This window comes from Bos mutus, chromosome 15 (assembly GCF_027580195.1).
Source record: "Bos mutus isolate GX-2022 chromosome 15, NWIPB_WYAK_1.1, whole genome shotgun sequence".
Classification (NCBI taxonomy): Eukaryota; Metazoa; Chordata; class Mammalia; order Artiodactyla; family Bovidae; genus Bos; species Bos mutus.
The window spans coordinates 74,538,468-74,553,231 of record NC_091631.1 but is presented as its reverse complement, the minus strand read 5'-3'; the positions used below and the strand labels follow the sequence as shown (position 1 = coordinate 74,553,231).

The following is a 14,764-nucleotide window of genomic DNA, read 5'->3' as shown; positions in this document are numbered from 1 at the left end:
AAAAAATGCTCAGTTAAGTTCAGTTGAGTTCAATCACTCAGTCGTGTCTGACTCTTTGTGACCCCATGGACTGCAGCAAGCCAGGCCTCCCTGTCCATCACCAACTCCCAGAGTTTACTCATATCCATCCAGTCAGTGATTCCATCCAAAAAAATGTTCACATGCACTAATCATTTTGTTGTGATTCTATGCACAGATTTTTTTTAAGGGTATCTTCTCAGATTTCTCTGATTCCATCAGGAAATACATAACTTGGCAGGAAAAAAAGGACGTATTTTTCCCTATAGTAATATTATTTTTACAAATAGTGACAATAAAGAGTCCTTCATGAAAACGTACCTGCCATTTTAACCAAAAACATGTAACAAAATCTGTTAAATCATTTTAGAACAGGAGAGATGCATAAATCCCTTACAGGCATCTTGAGTACTATTGTTCTCCTCTTACCCTTTGCCACATCCTTCTGGTCCAACAAGAATAAATGGCTGCTTAGTATCAGGACTTAACCAAGGTCTGAAATAGTCTAGACCTCGCTGCATGTCAGGAGTCTGAATAACTGGAAGAGTGTGGCTACTGCTGAAATCATCAGCAGTCAAGTTTTCTGGCTTCTTCAGCACATAAGATGCTAATCGTCCTCTATTTGAGTCATAGTACGTGTCCAGTGGTTTGTGAGGGTCTGGAGGAGATTGTCGTGCCCAGTTAAAAACCTTAAGAAGAAAAAGTTATGAAAGATTTTCATATACTTCAAACAGAATATGTGAAATTTTAATTCTTTAAAGTAAATGCTTCAAAGAGAATCATGTTACTTCTTTAAAAAGTTCACATACACGGCTGCTGCTGCTGCTAAGTCACTTCAGTCATGTCCAACTCTGTGCGACCCCATACCTTGCAGCCCACCAGGCTCCTCCATCCCTGGGATTCTCCAGGCAAGAACACTGAAGTGGTCTGCCATTTCCTTCTCCATCACATGCATTAAACTTACTAAACATCCTTAATAATTATAGTAACATTTTATCTCACATATTATTCTCTAAATGATCATTCAAGCAAAGAAATAAAATTCATCTAGGGCTGCCATCTATGGGGTCACACAGAGTCAGACACGACTGAAGTGACTTAGCAGCAGTCCACACATATACTGTACAAACATATTCAACTTCCCATTGAGTTCTTATGAAAACTAAACTACAAATAACACAGTGTAGGGCTTCGAGACCCGTCATTTCCAGTGTAACTGTCCACGGCACTGTCACCACTACTGCTCCCAACCTGTTCCTCTTTCCAAAACTGTCATCTATACAGAGGCACAGCAGGGAGTTAACCCTAATGCAACTCAACACCTTTACTGACTTTTATTCTGCACAATAAGACATTGAGTGGTAACAGTAAGAAGCATCTGGCAACAGAGGCAACAGATGGGCTACGGAAAGAAAAACACAACAGAGAAAATAATAAAGGGTGGTATCAATGAAACAAAATGACAAAAATGCAGAAACTTAATGTTGGAACCAACCCCAATGAATATGTGCTCAATTATTTCAGTGGAGGTCAATAGGAAGAAATTCCTTAATATGTAGAATTTGGCTTTATAAACAATGTAGCTGAAATGACTTTTGCACTAAATAAAGATCTATAATGATTGTTCCATCTAAGCATTTATAACTGGAAAACTCTTCTGGTTAAAAAAAATGATTAAAATTTTGTTACTTTAAGATTAAAATGAATAAAATAACTATATTTATTCATATAGCTAAGAAGGTACAAAAATATCTAACAAAAAACATAGTCCAGACTTTAGCCTATTAAAAAATCTTTCATAATTTTATTTTTTAATCAAAGGATAACTGCTTTACAGACTTTTGTTTTCTGTCAAACCTCAACATGAAGCATCCATAGGTATACATATATCCCCTCCCTTTGGAACCTCCCTCCCCATCCCACCCCTCTAGGTTGATACAGAGCCCATGTTTGAGTTTCCTGAGCCATACAGCAAATTCCCATTGGCTATCTACTTTATATATGATAATGTAAGTTTCTATGTTATTCTGTCCATACATCTCATCCTCTCCTCCCCTCTCCCCATGTCCATAAGTCTATTCTCTATGTCTGTTTCTCCATTACTGCTCTGAAAATAAATTCTTCAGTGCCATCTGTCAGTACCATTCTTCAGTACCATCTTCAGGATATATGCATTAGTATATGATATTTCAGAGAAGGCAATGGCACCCCGCTCCAGTACTCTTGCCTGGAAAATCCCATGGACAGAGGAGCCTGGTAGGCTGCAGTCCATGGGGTCGCTAAGAGTCCAACACGACTGAGCGACTTCCCTTTCACTTTTCACTTTCATGCCTTGGAGAAGGAAATGGCAATCCACTCCAGTGTTCTTGCCTGGAGAATCCGAGGGACAAAGGAGCCTAGTGGGCTGCCGTCTATGGGGTCGCACAGAGTCGGACACGACTGAAGCGACTTAGCAGCAGCAACATAGGATATTTATCTTTCTTTTTCTGACTTACCTCACTGTGTATAATAGGCCCTAGGTTCATCCAAATCATTAGAACTGACACAAATGGGTTCCCTTTTATGATTAATATTCCATTGTGTATATGTACTACAACTTCTTTATCCAATCATCTGTCAATGAACATCTAGGTTGCTTCCATGTTCTAGCTATTGTAAACAGTGCTGCAATGAACAACGGGATACATGTGTCTTTTTCAATTTTGGCTTCCTTAGAGTATTTGCCTAGGAGTGGGACTGCTGGGTCATATGGTGCTTTCATTCCTAGTTTTTTAAGGAATCTCCATACCGCCGTAGTGGCTGTATCAATTTACATCCCCACCAACAGAGCAAGAGGATTCCCTTTCCTCCATACCCTATCCAGCATTTATTGTTTGCAGATTTTTTGATGACGGCCATTCTGACCGGTGTGAGGTGATATCTCATGGCAGTTTTGACTTGCATTTCTCTAATAATGAGGGAGGTTGAGCATCCTTTCATATGTTTGATAGCCATTGGTATGTCTTCTTGGGAGAAATGTCTGTTTAGGTCTTTTTCCCACTTTTTCAATGGGTTGTTGCTCTGGTATTGAGTTGTATGTATATTTTGGAAATTAATCCTTTGTCAGTTGTTTCATTTGCTATCATTTTCTCCCATTCTGAGGGTTGTCTTTTCACCTTGCTTATAGTTTCCTTTGCTGTGCAAAAGCTTTTAAGTTTAATCAGGTCACACTTGTTTACTTTGGTTTTTATTTCCATTACTCTAGGAGATGAGTCATAGCAGATCTTGTGTTGATTTATGTCAAGTGTTCTGCCTATGATTTCCTCTAACAGTTTTATAGTCTGTGGTCTCACATTTACATCTTTAATCCCTTTTGAGTTTATCTTTGTGTATAGTATTAAGTGTTCTAACTTCATTCTTTTGCATGTAGCTGTCCAGTTTTCCCAGCACCACTTATTGAAGAGGCTGTCTTTGCTCCATTGTATATTCTCGCCTTCTTTGTCAAAACTAAGGTACCCATAGGTGCATGGGTTTATTTCTGGGCTTTCTATCTTGTTCCATTGGTCTGTATTTCTGTTTTGTGCCATTACCGTACTATCTTGATGACTGTAGCTTTGTAGTATAACATGAAGTCACAACAGTTGATTTCTCCAGCTCCATTCCTCTTTCTCAAGACTGCTTGAGCTATTCAGGGTCTTCTGTGTTTCCACATGAAATGTGAAATTTTTGTTCTAGTTCTGTGAAAAATGCCATAGGTAATTTTCATAGGGATCACACTGAAACTGTAGATTGCATTTGGTAGTATAGTCATTTTCACAATATTGATTCTTCCAACACAGGAACATTCAATATCTCGCCATCTGATTACGTCATCCTTGATTTCTTTCATCAGTGTCTTGTAATTTTCTGTATATATTCTTTTGTCTCCTTGGTTCAGTTAATTCCTAGATATTCTATTCTTTTTGTTGCAATGGTGACTGGGATTGATTCCTTAATTTCCCTTTCTGATTATTCATTGTTAGTATATAGGAATGCAAGTGATTTCTGTGTATAGATTTTGTATCATGTGACTCTGCTAAATTCACTGATTAGATCTAGCATTTTCTGATAATATATTTAGGGCTATCAACTTCCCTGGTGGCTCAGATGATAAAGCGTCTGTCTACAATGCAGGAGACCCAGGTTTGATCCCTGGGTTGGGAAGATCTGCTGGAGAAGGAAATGGCAATCCACTCCAGGACTATTGCCTGGAAAATCCCATGGACAGAAGAGCCTAGTAGGATATAGTCCATGGGGTCGCAAAGAGTCGGACACGACTGAGCAACTTCACTATATCCCTATATCCCTCTATGTATAGTATCATGTCATCTGCAAACAGTGACAGCTTTACTTCTTTTCTGATCTGGATTCATTTTATTTTTCTTCTCTGATTGCTGTAGCTAGGACTTCCAAAAATATGTTGAGTAACAGTGGTGACAATGGACAACCTTGTCTTGTTCCTGATCTTAGGGGAAATGCTTTCAGTTTTTCACCATTGAGAATAATGTTTGCAGTGGCCTTATAATATATGGTCTTTACTATGTTGAGGTAGGTTCATTCTATGCCCATTTTTGGAAGAGTTTTAATCATAAATGCGTGCTGATTTGTGTCAAAGGCTTTTTCTGTATCTATTGAGATTAAGAACAAGCTGGAATCAATATTGCCTGGAAAAGTATCATTAACCTCAGATATGCAGATGACACGACCCTTATGGCAGAAACCAAAGAAGAACTAAAGAGCCTCTTAATGAAAGTGAAAGAGTGAAAAAGTTGGCTTAAAACTCAACATTCAGAAAATTAAGATCACAGCATTTGGTCCCATCATTTCATGGCAAATAGATGGGGAAACAATGGAAACAGCGACAGACTTTATTTTCTTGAGCTCCAAAATCACTGCAGATGGTGACTGTAGCCGGGAAATTAAAAGACGCTTACCCCTTGGAAGAAAAGTTATGACCAATCAAGACAGCATATTATAAAGCAGAGATATTACTCTGCCCTCAAAGGTCCATCTAGTCAAAGCTATGGTTTTTCCAGTAGTCACTATGGACATGAGAGCTGGACTATAAAGACAGCTGAGTGCTGAAAAACTGATGCTTTTGAACATCAATGGTGGTGTTGGAAAAGACTCTTGATAGTCACTTGGACAACAAGGAGATCCAGCCAGTCCATCCAAAAGGAAATCAGTCCTAAATATTCATTGGAAGGGCTGATGCTGAAGCTGAAACTCCATTACTCTGGCCACCTGATGCGAAGAACTGACTCATTAGAAAAGACCCTGATGCTAGGAAAGATGGAAGGCAGGAGGAGGAGGGGAGGACAGATTATGAGATGGTTGGATGGTATCACTGACCCAACGGACATGAATTTGAGTAAACTCCGGAAGTTGGTGATGGACAAGGAAGCCCAGCATGCTGCATGCAGTCCATGGGTCGCAAACAGTCGGACACGACTGAGGAACTGAACTAAACTGAACTGAGATTATCATATGGTTTTATCATTCAATTTGTTAATATGGTATTATCACATGGATTGATTTGTATATATTGAAGAATCCTCACATCCCTGAAATAAACTCAACTTGATCATGGTGTATGAGCTTTTTAATATGTTGTTGAATTCTGTTTCCAAAAATTTTGTTGAGGGTTTTTGCATCTATGTTCATCAGTGATATTGGCCTGTAGTTTTCTCTTTGCCTGGTTTGGGTATCAGGGTGATGGTGGCCTCATAGAATGAGTTCGGAAGTGTTCTTTCCTCTGCAATTTTTTGAAAGAATTTTATAAGGATAGGCATTAGCTCTTCTCTAAATATTTTAAGGAATTCACCTGTGAAGCCATTTGGTCCTCGACTTTTGTTTTTTGAGAGACATTTGATCACAACTTCAATTTCAGTGCTTGTAATTGGGTTGTTCATAGTTACCATTTCTTCCTGGTTCAGTCTGGAAAGATTGAATTTTTCTAAGAATCTAACCATTTCTTCCAGGTTATCCATTTTATTGCCATATAGTTTTTCATAATAGTCTCTTATATTCCTTTGTATTTCTGCATTGTCTATTGTAACCTCTCCTTTTTCATTTCTAATTATGTTGATTTAATTCTTTTTTTCTGGAAGAGTCTAGCTAAAGGTTTGTCAATTTTGTTTATCCTCTCAAAGAACCAGCTTTTAGTTTTATTAATCTTTACTATTGTTTCTTTCATTTCTTTTTTCACTCTGATTTTTATGATTTCTTTCCTTCTGCTAATTTTGGCCGTTTTTTGTCCTTTTTTCCAGTGGTTTTAGGCATAAGGTTAGACTGACTATTCAATGTTTCTCTTGTTTCTTGAGTTAGGATTGTATTGCTATAACCTTCCCTCTTAGAACTGCTTTTGCTGTAACCTTGAAAGAAAAGCTATGGCCAGCCTAAACAGCATATTAAAAAGCAGAAACATTACTTTGCTAACAAAGGTCCATCTAGTCAAAGCTATGATCTTTCCAGTAGTCATGAATGAATCTGAGAGTTGGACTATAAAAAAAGCTGAGCACCGAAGAATTGATGCTTTTGAACTGTGGATCTTGAGAGTCCCTTGGACTGCAAGGTCAAACCAGTACATCCTAAACGAAATCAGTTCTGAATATGCATTGGAAGGACTGATGCTGAAGCTGAAGCTCCAATACTTTGGCCACCTGATGCAAAGAACTGACTCCTTGGAAAAGACCCTGATGCTGGGAAAGATTAAAGGCGGGAGGAGAAGGGAACAACAGAGGATGAGATGTTTAGATGTGATCACTGATTCGATGGACATGAGTTTGAGCAGGCTACAGGAGTTCGTGATGGACAGGGAAGCCTAGCGTGCTGCAGTCCACGGGCTCACAATGAGACGGACACAACTGAGTGACAGAACTGAATTGATAGGTTTTGAGTTGTCCTGTTTTCAATTTATTGATTTCCCTTTTAATTTCTTCAGTAATCTGCTTATTATTTAGAAACACATTGTTTAATCTCCATGTCTTTGTGTTTCTTACAGTTTTTTTTCTTGTAATTGGTATCTAGTCTCATAGCATTGTGGTAGGAGAAGATGCCTGATATGATTTCAATTTTCTTAAATTTATTGAGGTTTGACTTGTGACCCATGATGTGGTCTATCTGGGAGAATGTTCCATGGGCACTTGAGAAGAAAGTGCATTCTTCTACATTTGGATGGAATGTCCTAAAGATAACAATGAGATCCATCTCATCTAATGTATAATTTAATACTTAATGTTTCCTTATTAATTTTCTGTTTTGATGATCTGTCGATTGGTATGAGTGGAGTGTTAATGTCTCCTACTATTATTGTGTTACTGTCAATTTCTCCTTTTATGTCTGTTAGTGTTTGTCCTATGTACTGAGGTGCTCCTATGTTGGGTGCATAGATACTTACATTGTTGTATCTTCCTCTTGAATTGATCCCTTGATCATTTTGTGGTCCTTCATTATCTCTTGAAATATTCTTTAAGTTCTACTTTGTCTGATCTGAGGACTGCTACTCCAGCTTTCTTTTGCTTCCCATTTGCATGGAATAACTTTTTCCATCCCCTCACTTTCAGTCTATATGTGTCTTTACGTCTGAAGTGGGTTTCTTGTAGACAGTATATATATGGGTCTTGTTTTTGTATCTATTCAGCCAGTGTTTTTAGGTTGGAGCATTTAATCCATTTACATTTAAAGTAATTACTGATATGTATGTTCCTACTGCCATTTTCTTGTTTGGTTTTTGCTTTTGTAGATCTTTTTCTTCTATTTCCTGACTATATAAGTCCCTTTAATACTTGTTGTAAAGCTGATTTAGTAGTATTGAATTCTCTTAACTTTTCCTTGTCTGAAAAGCTTTCAATTTCTCCATCAATTTTGAATGAGATCCTTGCCAGGTGCAGTAATCTTGGTTGTAGATTTTTTCCCTTTCAGTACTTTAAATATACCCTGCCATTCCCTTCTGGCCTGCAGAGTTTCTCCTGAATGATTAGCTGTTAAATGTATGGAGTTTCCCTTGTATGTTACTTGTTGCTTTTCCCTTGCTGCTTTTAATAGTCTTTGTGTTTAGTCTTTGTTAATTTAATTAGTTTGTGTCTCGGTATGTTTCTCCTTGGGGACATACAGTTTATACTGTAGGGGACTCTTTGCATCTCTTGGACTTGATTGACTATTTCCTTTTCCATGTTGGGAAAACTTCCAACTATAATCTCTTTGAAAATTTTCTCATACCCTTTATTTTTCTCTTCTTCTCCTGGGACCCCTATAATTCAAATATTGGTGCATTTGATATTGTCCCAGACATCTCTGAGACCATCCTCAGTTCTTTTCGTTCTTTTTATTCTGCTCTTCAGAAGTTACTTCCACCATTTTACCTACCAGCTCACTGATTTGTTCCTGTGCTTCAGATATTCTGCTATTGATTCCTTCTAGAGTATTTTTAATTTCAGTAATTTTGTTGTTTATCTCTGTATGTTTACTCTTTAATCCTTCTAGGCCTTTGTTAATTGATTCTTGCATTTTCTCCATTCTGTTTTCAAGGTTTTTGATCATCTTTACCATCATTATTCTGAATTCTTTTTCAGGTAGTTTGCCTATTTCCTCTTCATTTACTTGAACATCTGTGCTTCCAGTTTGTTCCTTCAGTTGTGCAGTATTTTTCTGCCTGCCTTTTCAGGTTTTTTTTAATTGGAGGCTAATTAATTTACAATATTGTAGTGGTTTTTGCCATACATTAACATGAATCAGCCATGGGTGTGTATGTGTTCCCCATCCTGAACCCCCCTCCCACCTCCCTCCCCATCCCATCCCTCTGGGTCATTCATCCCAGTGCACCAGCCCTGAGCACCCTGTCTCACGCATCAAACTTGGACTGGTGATCTGTTTCACATATGATAATACACATGTTTCAATGCTATTCTCTAAGATCATCCCACCCTCGCCTTCTCCCACAGAGTTCAAAAGACTGTTCTATACATCTGTGTCTCATTTGCTTTCTCTCATATAGGGTTATTGCTACCATCTTTCTAAATTCCATATATATGCATTAGTATACTGTATTGGTGTTTTTCTTTCTGACTTACTTCACTCTGTATAATAGGCTCCAGTTTCATCCACCTCATTAGAACTGATTCAAATGTATTCTTTTTTTTAAACTTATTGTGTTTGAGGTCTCCTTTTCCCAGGCTTCAAAGTTCAATTCTTTCTTCCTTTTGGTTTCTGCCCTCCTTAGGTTGGTCTGGTGGTTTGTGTATGCTTCGTTATACAGTGAGATTTGTGCTGAGTTTGTTTTTTCCCCTCTGATGGGCAGGGCTGAGTGTGGTGGTAATCTTGTCTGCTGAGGACTGGGCTTGTATTTTTGTCTTGTTTTTGTTTGCACAGGGTGTTACTGGTGGTTGGTCTTATATTCAAGTCATTTCCTTTGTGGGAATTTTTAATATTTGATACTCCCTAGGGTTAGGAGTTCTCTGGTAGTCTAGGTCTTGGAGTCAGTGCTCCCACTCTAAAGGCTCAGAGCTTGGTCTCTGGCTGGCTGTCTTCTTCCCGCTGATCCTCACTCACTTCCTCAGGGTTTGAGGTGTGTGTGTGGCTGGCTACAGGAAGGTCTGACAGGCTTGGGCTCTTTGGCTCTTCTGGATTTCTCCTGGCAGCCAGACTTGGATTCCTCAGCTCTGGACTGGTGGTTTATGATCAAGGACACAATCCAGGAAGAGATGGCCAAGTGGAAAAGACGTACAGGGCAGGGTGTATGAAGTTCCACTTCTGTCCAGGATACCAACCTCCCTCCACTGCCACATACTCAAGGGAGCTGCTCACCAAACACCACCCCCAATTATTGTCTAAAATGTTAATAACACCATAAAATACCATAAACCAGTTCAAAGAAGAAAATAAATATATATGTACCTATGTACTTATACAGATGGTCCCCAACTTACAATGGCTTTACTTATGATTTTCCATGTTTACAACAGGGAAAAAGTGATATGCATTCAGTAAAAACCATATTTTGAATTTTGATCTTTTCCTAGACTAGTGACATGTGGTATGATACCATCCTGTGATGCTGGGCAGCAGCAGTTGAGTGGAAGCAAACTGCAGCTCTTAGGCAGCCACACAATCACCAGGGTAAACAACCGATATACTTAAAACCACACTGTCTTTCACTTTCTGCATAGTAGTTGAGAAATTACACACTATTCAACACTTTATTATAAAGTGAACTTTGTGTTAGATGATTTTGCCCAACAGTAGGCTAACATTCTGAGCACTTTGAGACAGACTGTATGAAGTCATGATATTTGATAGGTTAGAGGAGGTAAATGCATTTTCAACTTGGGATATTTTCAACTTATGATGAGTTTATCTGGCTGTAATCCCATCATAATTCAAAGAAAATCTGTATATAAATGTATTCATGCATGCTCAGTGGTGGTTGTGTCTGACTGTTTGCGACCCCATGCACTGTGGCCCGCCAGGCTCCTCTGTGGGATTTTTCAGGAAGAAATACTGGAGTGGGTTGCCCTTTCCTCCTCCAAGGGATCTTCCTCATTCAGGGATGGAACCCTCATCTCCCACATCTCCTGCACTGGCAGGCAGATTCTCTATCACTGAAGCACCTGAGAAGTCCATACAAAACAGAGTGTGAGCCTTCTCAATCTATAACTTTATTCACATTTGACAGGCCAAAGTGCGCATGTGGAAGCAGCAGATTTCAAAATACGCAGTCAAGAGAGCTAGAGACCCCTTTGAGGTTTCTCAGAAGTGATAGTGGCAGTGAGAGAGAAAGACTTAGGAGCTTCCTACTCTACCTGGATCATGTCAGTTTGCTCTGTTTTATTAAATATTGTGCTTTTAAGTATAATTTCTTTTGAGAAAGAATCCCACCACTTAATCTTATTAAACAGTGGTTTAAGAGAATCAAATAATATAATAATACATAGTATTTTTGCTTCATAATTTTTAATTCTCTTTCTCAAAAAAAAAAAAAAGAGTCCTTCGTATGAACTCAAATTGGTCCACTTTTTTTTAACTTTTTATTTTATATTGGGATATAGCCAATTAACAATGCTGTGATGGTTTCAGGTGAACAGTGAAATGATTCAGCCATATATATAGATATATCCATCCTCCCTCAAACTCCACTCCCATCAAGGCTGAAAATTAGTCTACTTTTAAGACAGGTACTGCAGCCAACATTGCTGTTTATTACTTGTTTCCAAGTGCACTTTACATTGATCATCTCATTTAGTCACATTTAACATCCCTCTGAAGAACCATTTCACTATAATACTGTCGTTCAGTCACTAAGTCATATCTGACTCTTCTGAGACTCCATGGACTGTAGCCCACTAGGCTCCTCTGTCCACAGGATTTCCCCAGCAAGAATACTGGAGTGGGTTTCCATTTCCTTCACCTGAGGTTCTTCCCAATCCAGGCATCCAACTAGCTTCTCCTGCATTGGCAGGCAGTTTCTTTACCACTGAGTCACCAGGGAGGCCAAATATAAATGTATTGTTATTGTATTAAATGCATAACTTCAAAATGCTATACCCAGGTCTTCCCGGGTGGCACTAGTAGTAAAGAACCCACCTGCCAATGCAGGTAGAGGTAAGAGACGCAGGTTCGACCCCTGGGTTGGAAAGATCCCCTGGAAGAGGTCATGGTAACCCACTCCAGTATTCTTGGCTGGAGAATCCCATGGACAGAGGAGCCTGGCAGACCACCTCCATTGGGTGGCACAGAGTCAGACACGATTGAAGCGACTATTAGAACCCATGCATGCACACACCCAGGATCAATGATAATTAAAAAAAAATGTTGACTAAACATAGGCTTTAAATGTGTACTACCTCTTTGGTGAATTCCAGACGTGACTTCAAGTTCAGATTTCCACCAAGACCCCTTATGAGATTAATAATAAATTGATCATGATCTCTGCATCCATGTAGATGTGACAATCCATTCATCACAGTTCCAACCAAACTTGTTTCTACCACATAGTCATTCTGTTGATTAAATCCATATTACAGACAAAGGGAAAATATTAACAAGTAAATTAGCACCATACACAGATTGTTTACTCATCTTTCCAAGGATCATATTTAAATTTATCTCACTACTCAAGTTGTAGAAAGTTTAGATTTCAACTTATACATAAACATTGAATATAAAAATAATAAAAATACAATTGTGTATTTCTAGCCGTGAGTCCTCAAATAGATACATAGTTTACTTCCTAAACCTGAAAAAAAAAAATTTTTTTAAGGTAAATCAATGAACATCAGTCTAAATATAACAGTTCCTCATTTCCTCTTGATAATTAAAAAAGAAGCTAGACACCTCAACTAGAGAGTAGCCCCTACTCAACACAACTAGAAAAGGCCCATACACAGCAACACACAGCACAGCCAAAAATAAAAATAAATTAACTAATTTTTTTAAAAAGAAGTTAGAGGCAAAGGCTAGATTAATGGTTCTGGACCAAAAAACATTGGTAAAGGCAGGCTTAAAAACAATTTGGAGCTTTTCCTCTATACAGAATTTTAAAATGAAACTTTTGGACTCAGGTGGTATAGATTATTAAGATCCGTGGGCCTCTGGGGCCCTATGTAGTTAACAGGGAAAACCAGTTATAGTTAGAATCTGTATGTAGTGCTAGGTAGCTTTTTTTTTAAGAGAGAATTAAACAGAGAATTAAACTGAATTGGGGAAGGCGATGGCACCCCACTCCAGTGCTCTTGCCTGGAAAATCCCATGGATGGAGGAGCCTGGTGGGCTGCAGTCCATGGGGTCGCCAAGAGTCGGACACGACTAAGCGACTTCCCTTTCACTTTTCACTTTCATGCACTGGAGAAGGAAATGGCAACCCACTCCAGTGTTCTTGCCTGGAGTATCCCAGGGATGGGGAAGCCTGGTGGGCTGCCATCTATGGGGTCACACCGAGTCAGACACAACTGAAGTGACTTAGCAGCAGCAACAGCATCTTGTTTTAATGGAAGTCAACTCTAAGAGACATACTATGCTATGTTAAGTCGCTTCTGTCATGTCCAACTCTTTGCAACCCCATGGACTATAACCTTCCAGGCTCCTCTGTCAATGGGATTTTCCAGGCAAGAATACTGGAGTGGGTTGCCATTTCCTTCCCCAGAAGTCTAATAGAGGAAATGGTTAATTTACTGTGGTAGAAGTTACAGAGCAGAAAAAGAGAGTGTTTTGAGAAAGGACAACTCAGGTTGGGGACTCAAGGTGTCCTTAAGGAAGATGACAATTGCTAACATTTGAAGAGTGAGACCTATCTGGCATACTTAGAACTCAGCATATGCAATGGTAAGCAATGGGCACACTTAAGAAATTAAAAGAAGCATATTCCTGAACAAGCAAAGGCAGAGTGATTCAAGACAGACAGGTAGGCAAGGGCCAGAGTATGTGGAAATGCATAGGCCATGATAAGGAGTGCAAATTGTATCTTCAGTGCCTTTAAACTTTAAGAGAATAAAATGACTAAATTTACATTTTAAAAAATCTCTCTGCCTGAATAATAAATAATTTTCAAAGAACAGAAATAGGAGGGGAAAAGGGGGAAAAACAGAAGGAGATGGAGAGAAATCCAGCAGCTTAGGCCATACTGAGTTCTAAGCTTTAAAGGCAAGATAAAGGAAAAGGAAACCGACATATTTTCCTCTAGATTGTCTAATCTGCTAAATATAAGAAAGTAAAGCTCTACTTATAAATAAAATCAACACTTGACTAGAGCATTCATTATGGTGTATCTCTCAGAATCTGAACATGGTAAACAAAGCACAGAATAAAGAAAGAAGGAACACTCAACACATACAATCTCAAACAAGAACAAGGACCTGAGAATAGAATCAGTTTATTTTCTAACTAAATCTTTGGTATCCACTCTACAGCTTAAAAATATTATTCTGTCATCATGTCTGTAGTCACAAATCCCAAATAGGGGAGAGTCAAAGAGTCAATATATTCTATGCAGTGCTACATCTCTCATTCTAACACCTAACAGCATGCAAGCTGAGGACTTCAAGGCATCTGCACTGGAAAGCATGGTTAGGTTTGTATGTTTTATACTCACAAAATAACAACACATCTACTGAAAAGGTGTTACAAACATAGGTATCAGTTATTTAAGCTCATATGTTCATTTTTCTAAGTTTTTTTTTTTTTTTTTTGATGTGGACCATTTTTAAAGTCTTTATTGAATTTGTTAAAATATTGCTTGTTTCATGTTTTTTGTTTTTTTGGCCATGAGGCATGTGGGATCTTACTTGGCTTTCCAAGCAGGAATCAAAAGTACACCCCTTGCACTAGAAGATGAAGTCCCAACCACTGGACTGTCAGGGAAGTCGCAAGCTCGTATACTCTTATTCACCATGCTGTTATTACCAAACTTCGCTTCTGGGTATACAATAAGGAGTACAACAGGCTTAATCTTTGCCCTCAAGGTGCTTGCAGTTTCATGAAAGCAATTATAGTTGAAAGACATAGTACACTGCTGCAGAAGCACAAGGAGGCCGACAGCTCAGTCAGACTGAGGGCTGGGGGGCGTGGCTCTTCCCTCAAGTCTCCAGGGAAACCTATCTCATTTGTGTCATTTCGCCCAAATCCCTAGTCCTCCACCATTCATCTTTACAAAGTCAGAAAAGAAAAAACTTTAGAAAACTAAAGTGAAATTGCCATTTCTCTATATGATTTGCCCAACTCTGAAGTATTGACCTCT

General features: G+C 38.7%; 1 protein-coding gene across 2 annotated transcripts in view; it reads right to left on the bottom strand.

Moving 5' to 3' along the window:
- Positions 1-14,764, bottom strand: part of DYNC2H1 (dynein cytoplasmic 2 heavy chain 1) — a 395,644-nt gene that overhangs the window by 295,114 nt on the left and 85,766 nt on the right. For both annotated transcript variants that reach the window (XM_070384345.1, XM_005887860.3), the window contains exons 41-42: positions 11,877-12,032; positions 448-707 (exon numbers count right to left, since the gene is read on the bottom strand). In XM_070384345.1, the coding sequence (XP_070240446.1) occupies positions 448-707; positions 11,877-12,032 (416 nt within the window). The remainder of the gene's footprint in view (positions 1-447; positions 708-11,876; positions 12,033-14,764) is intronic.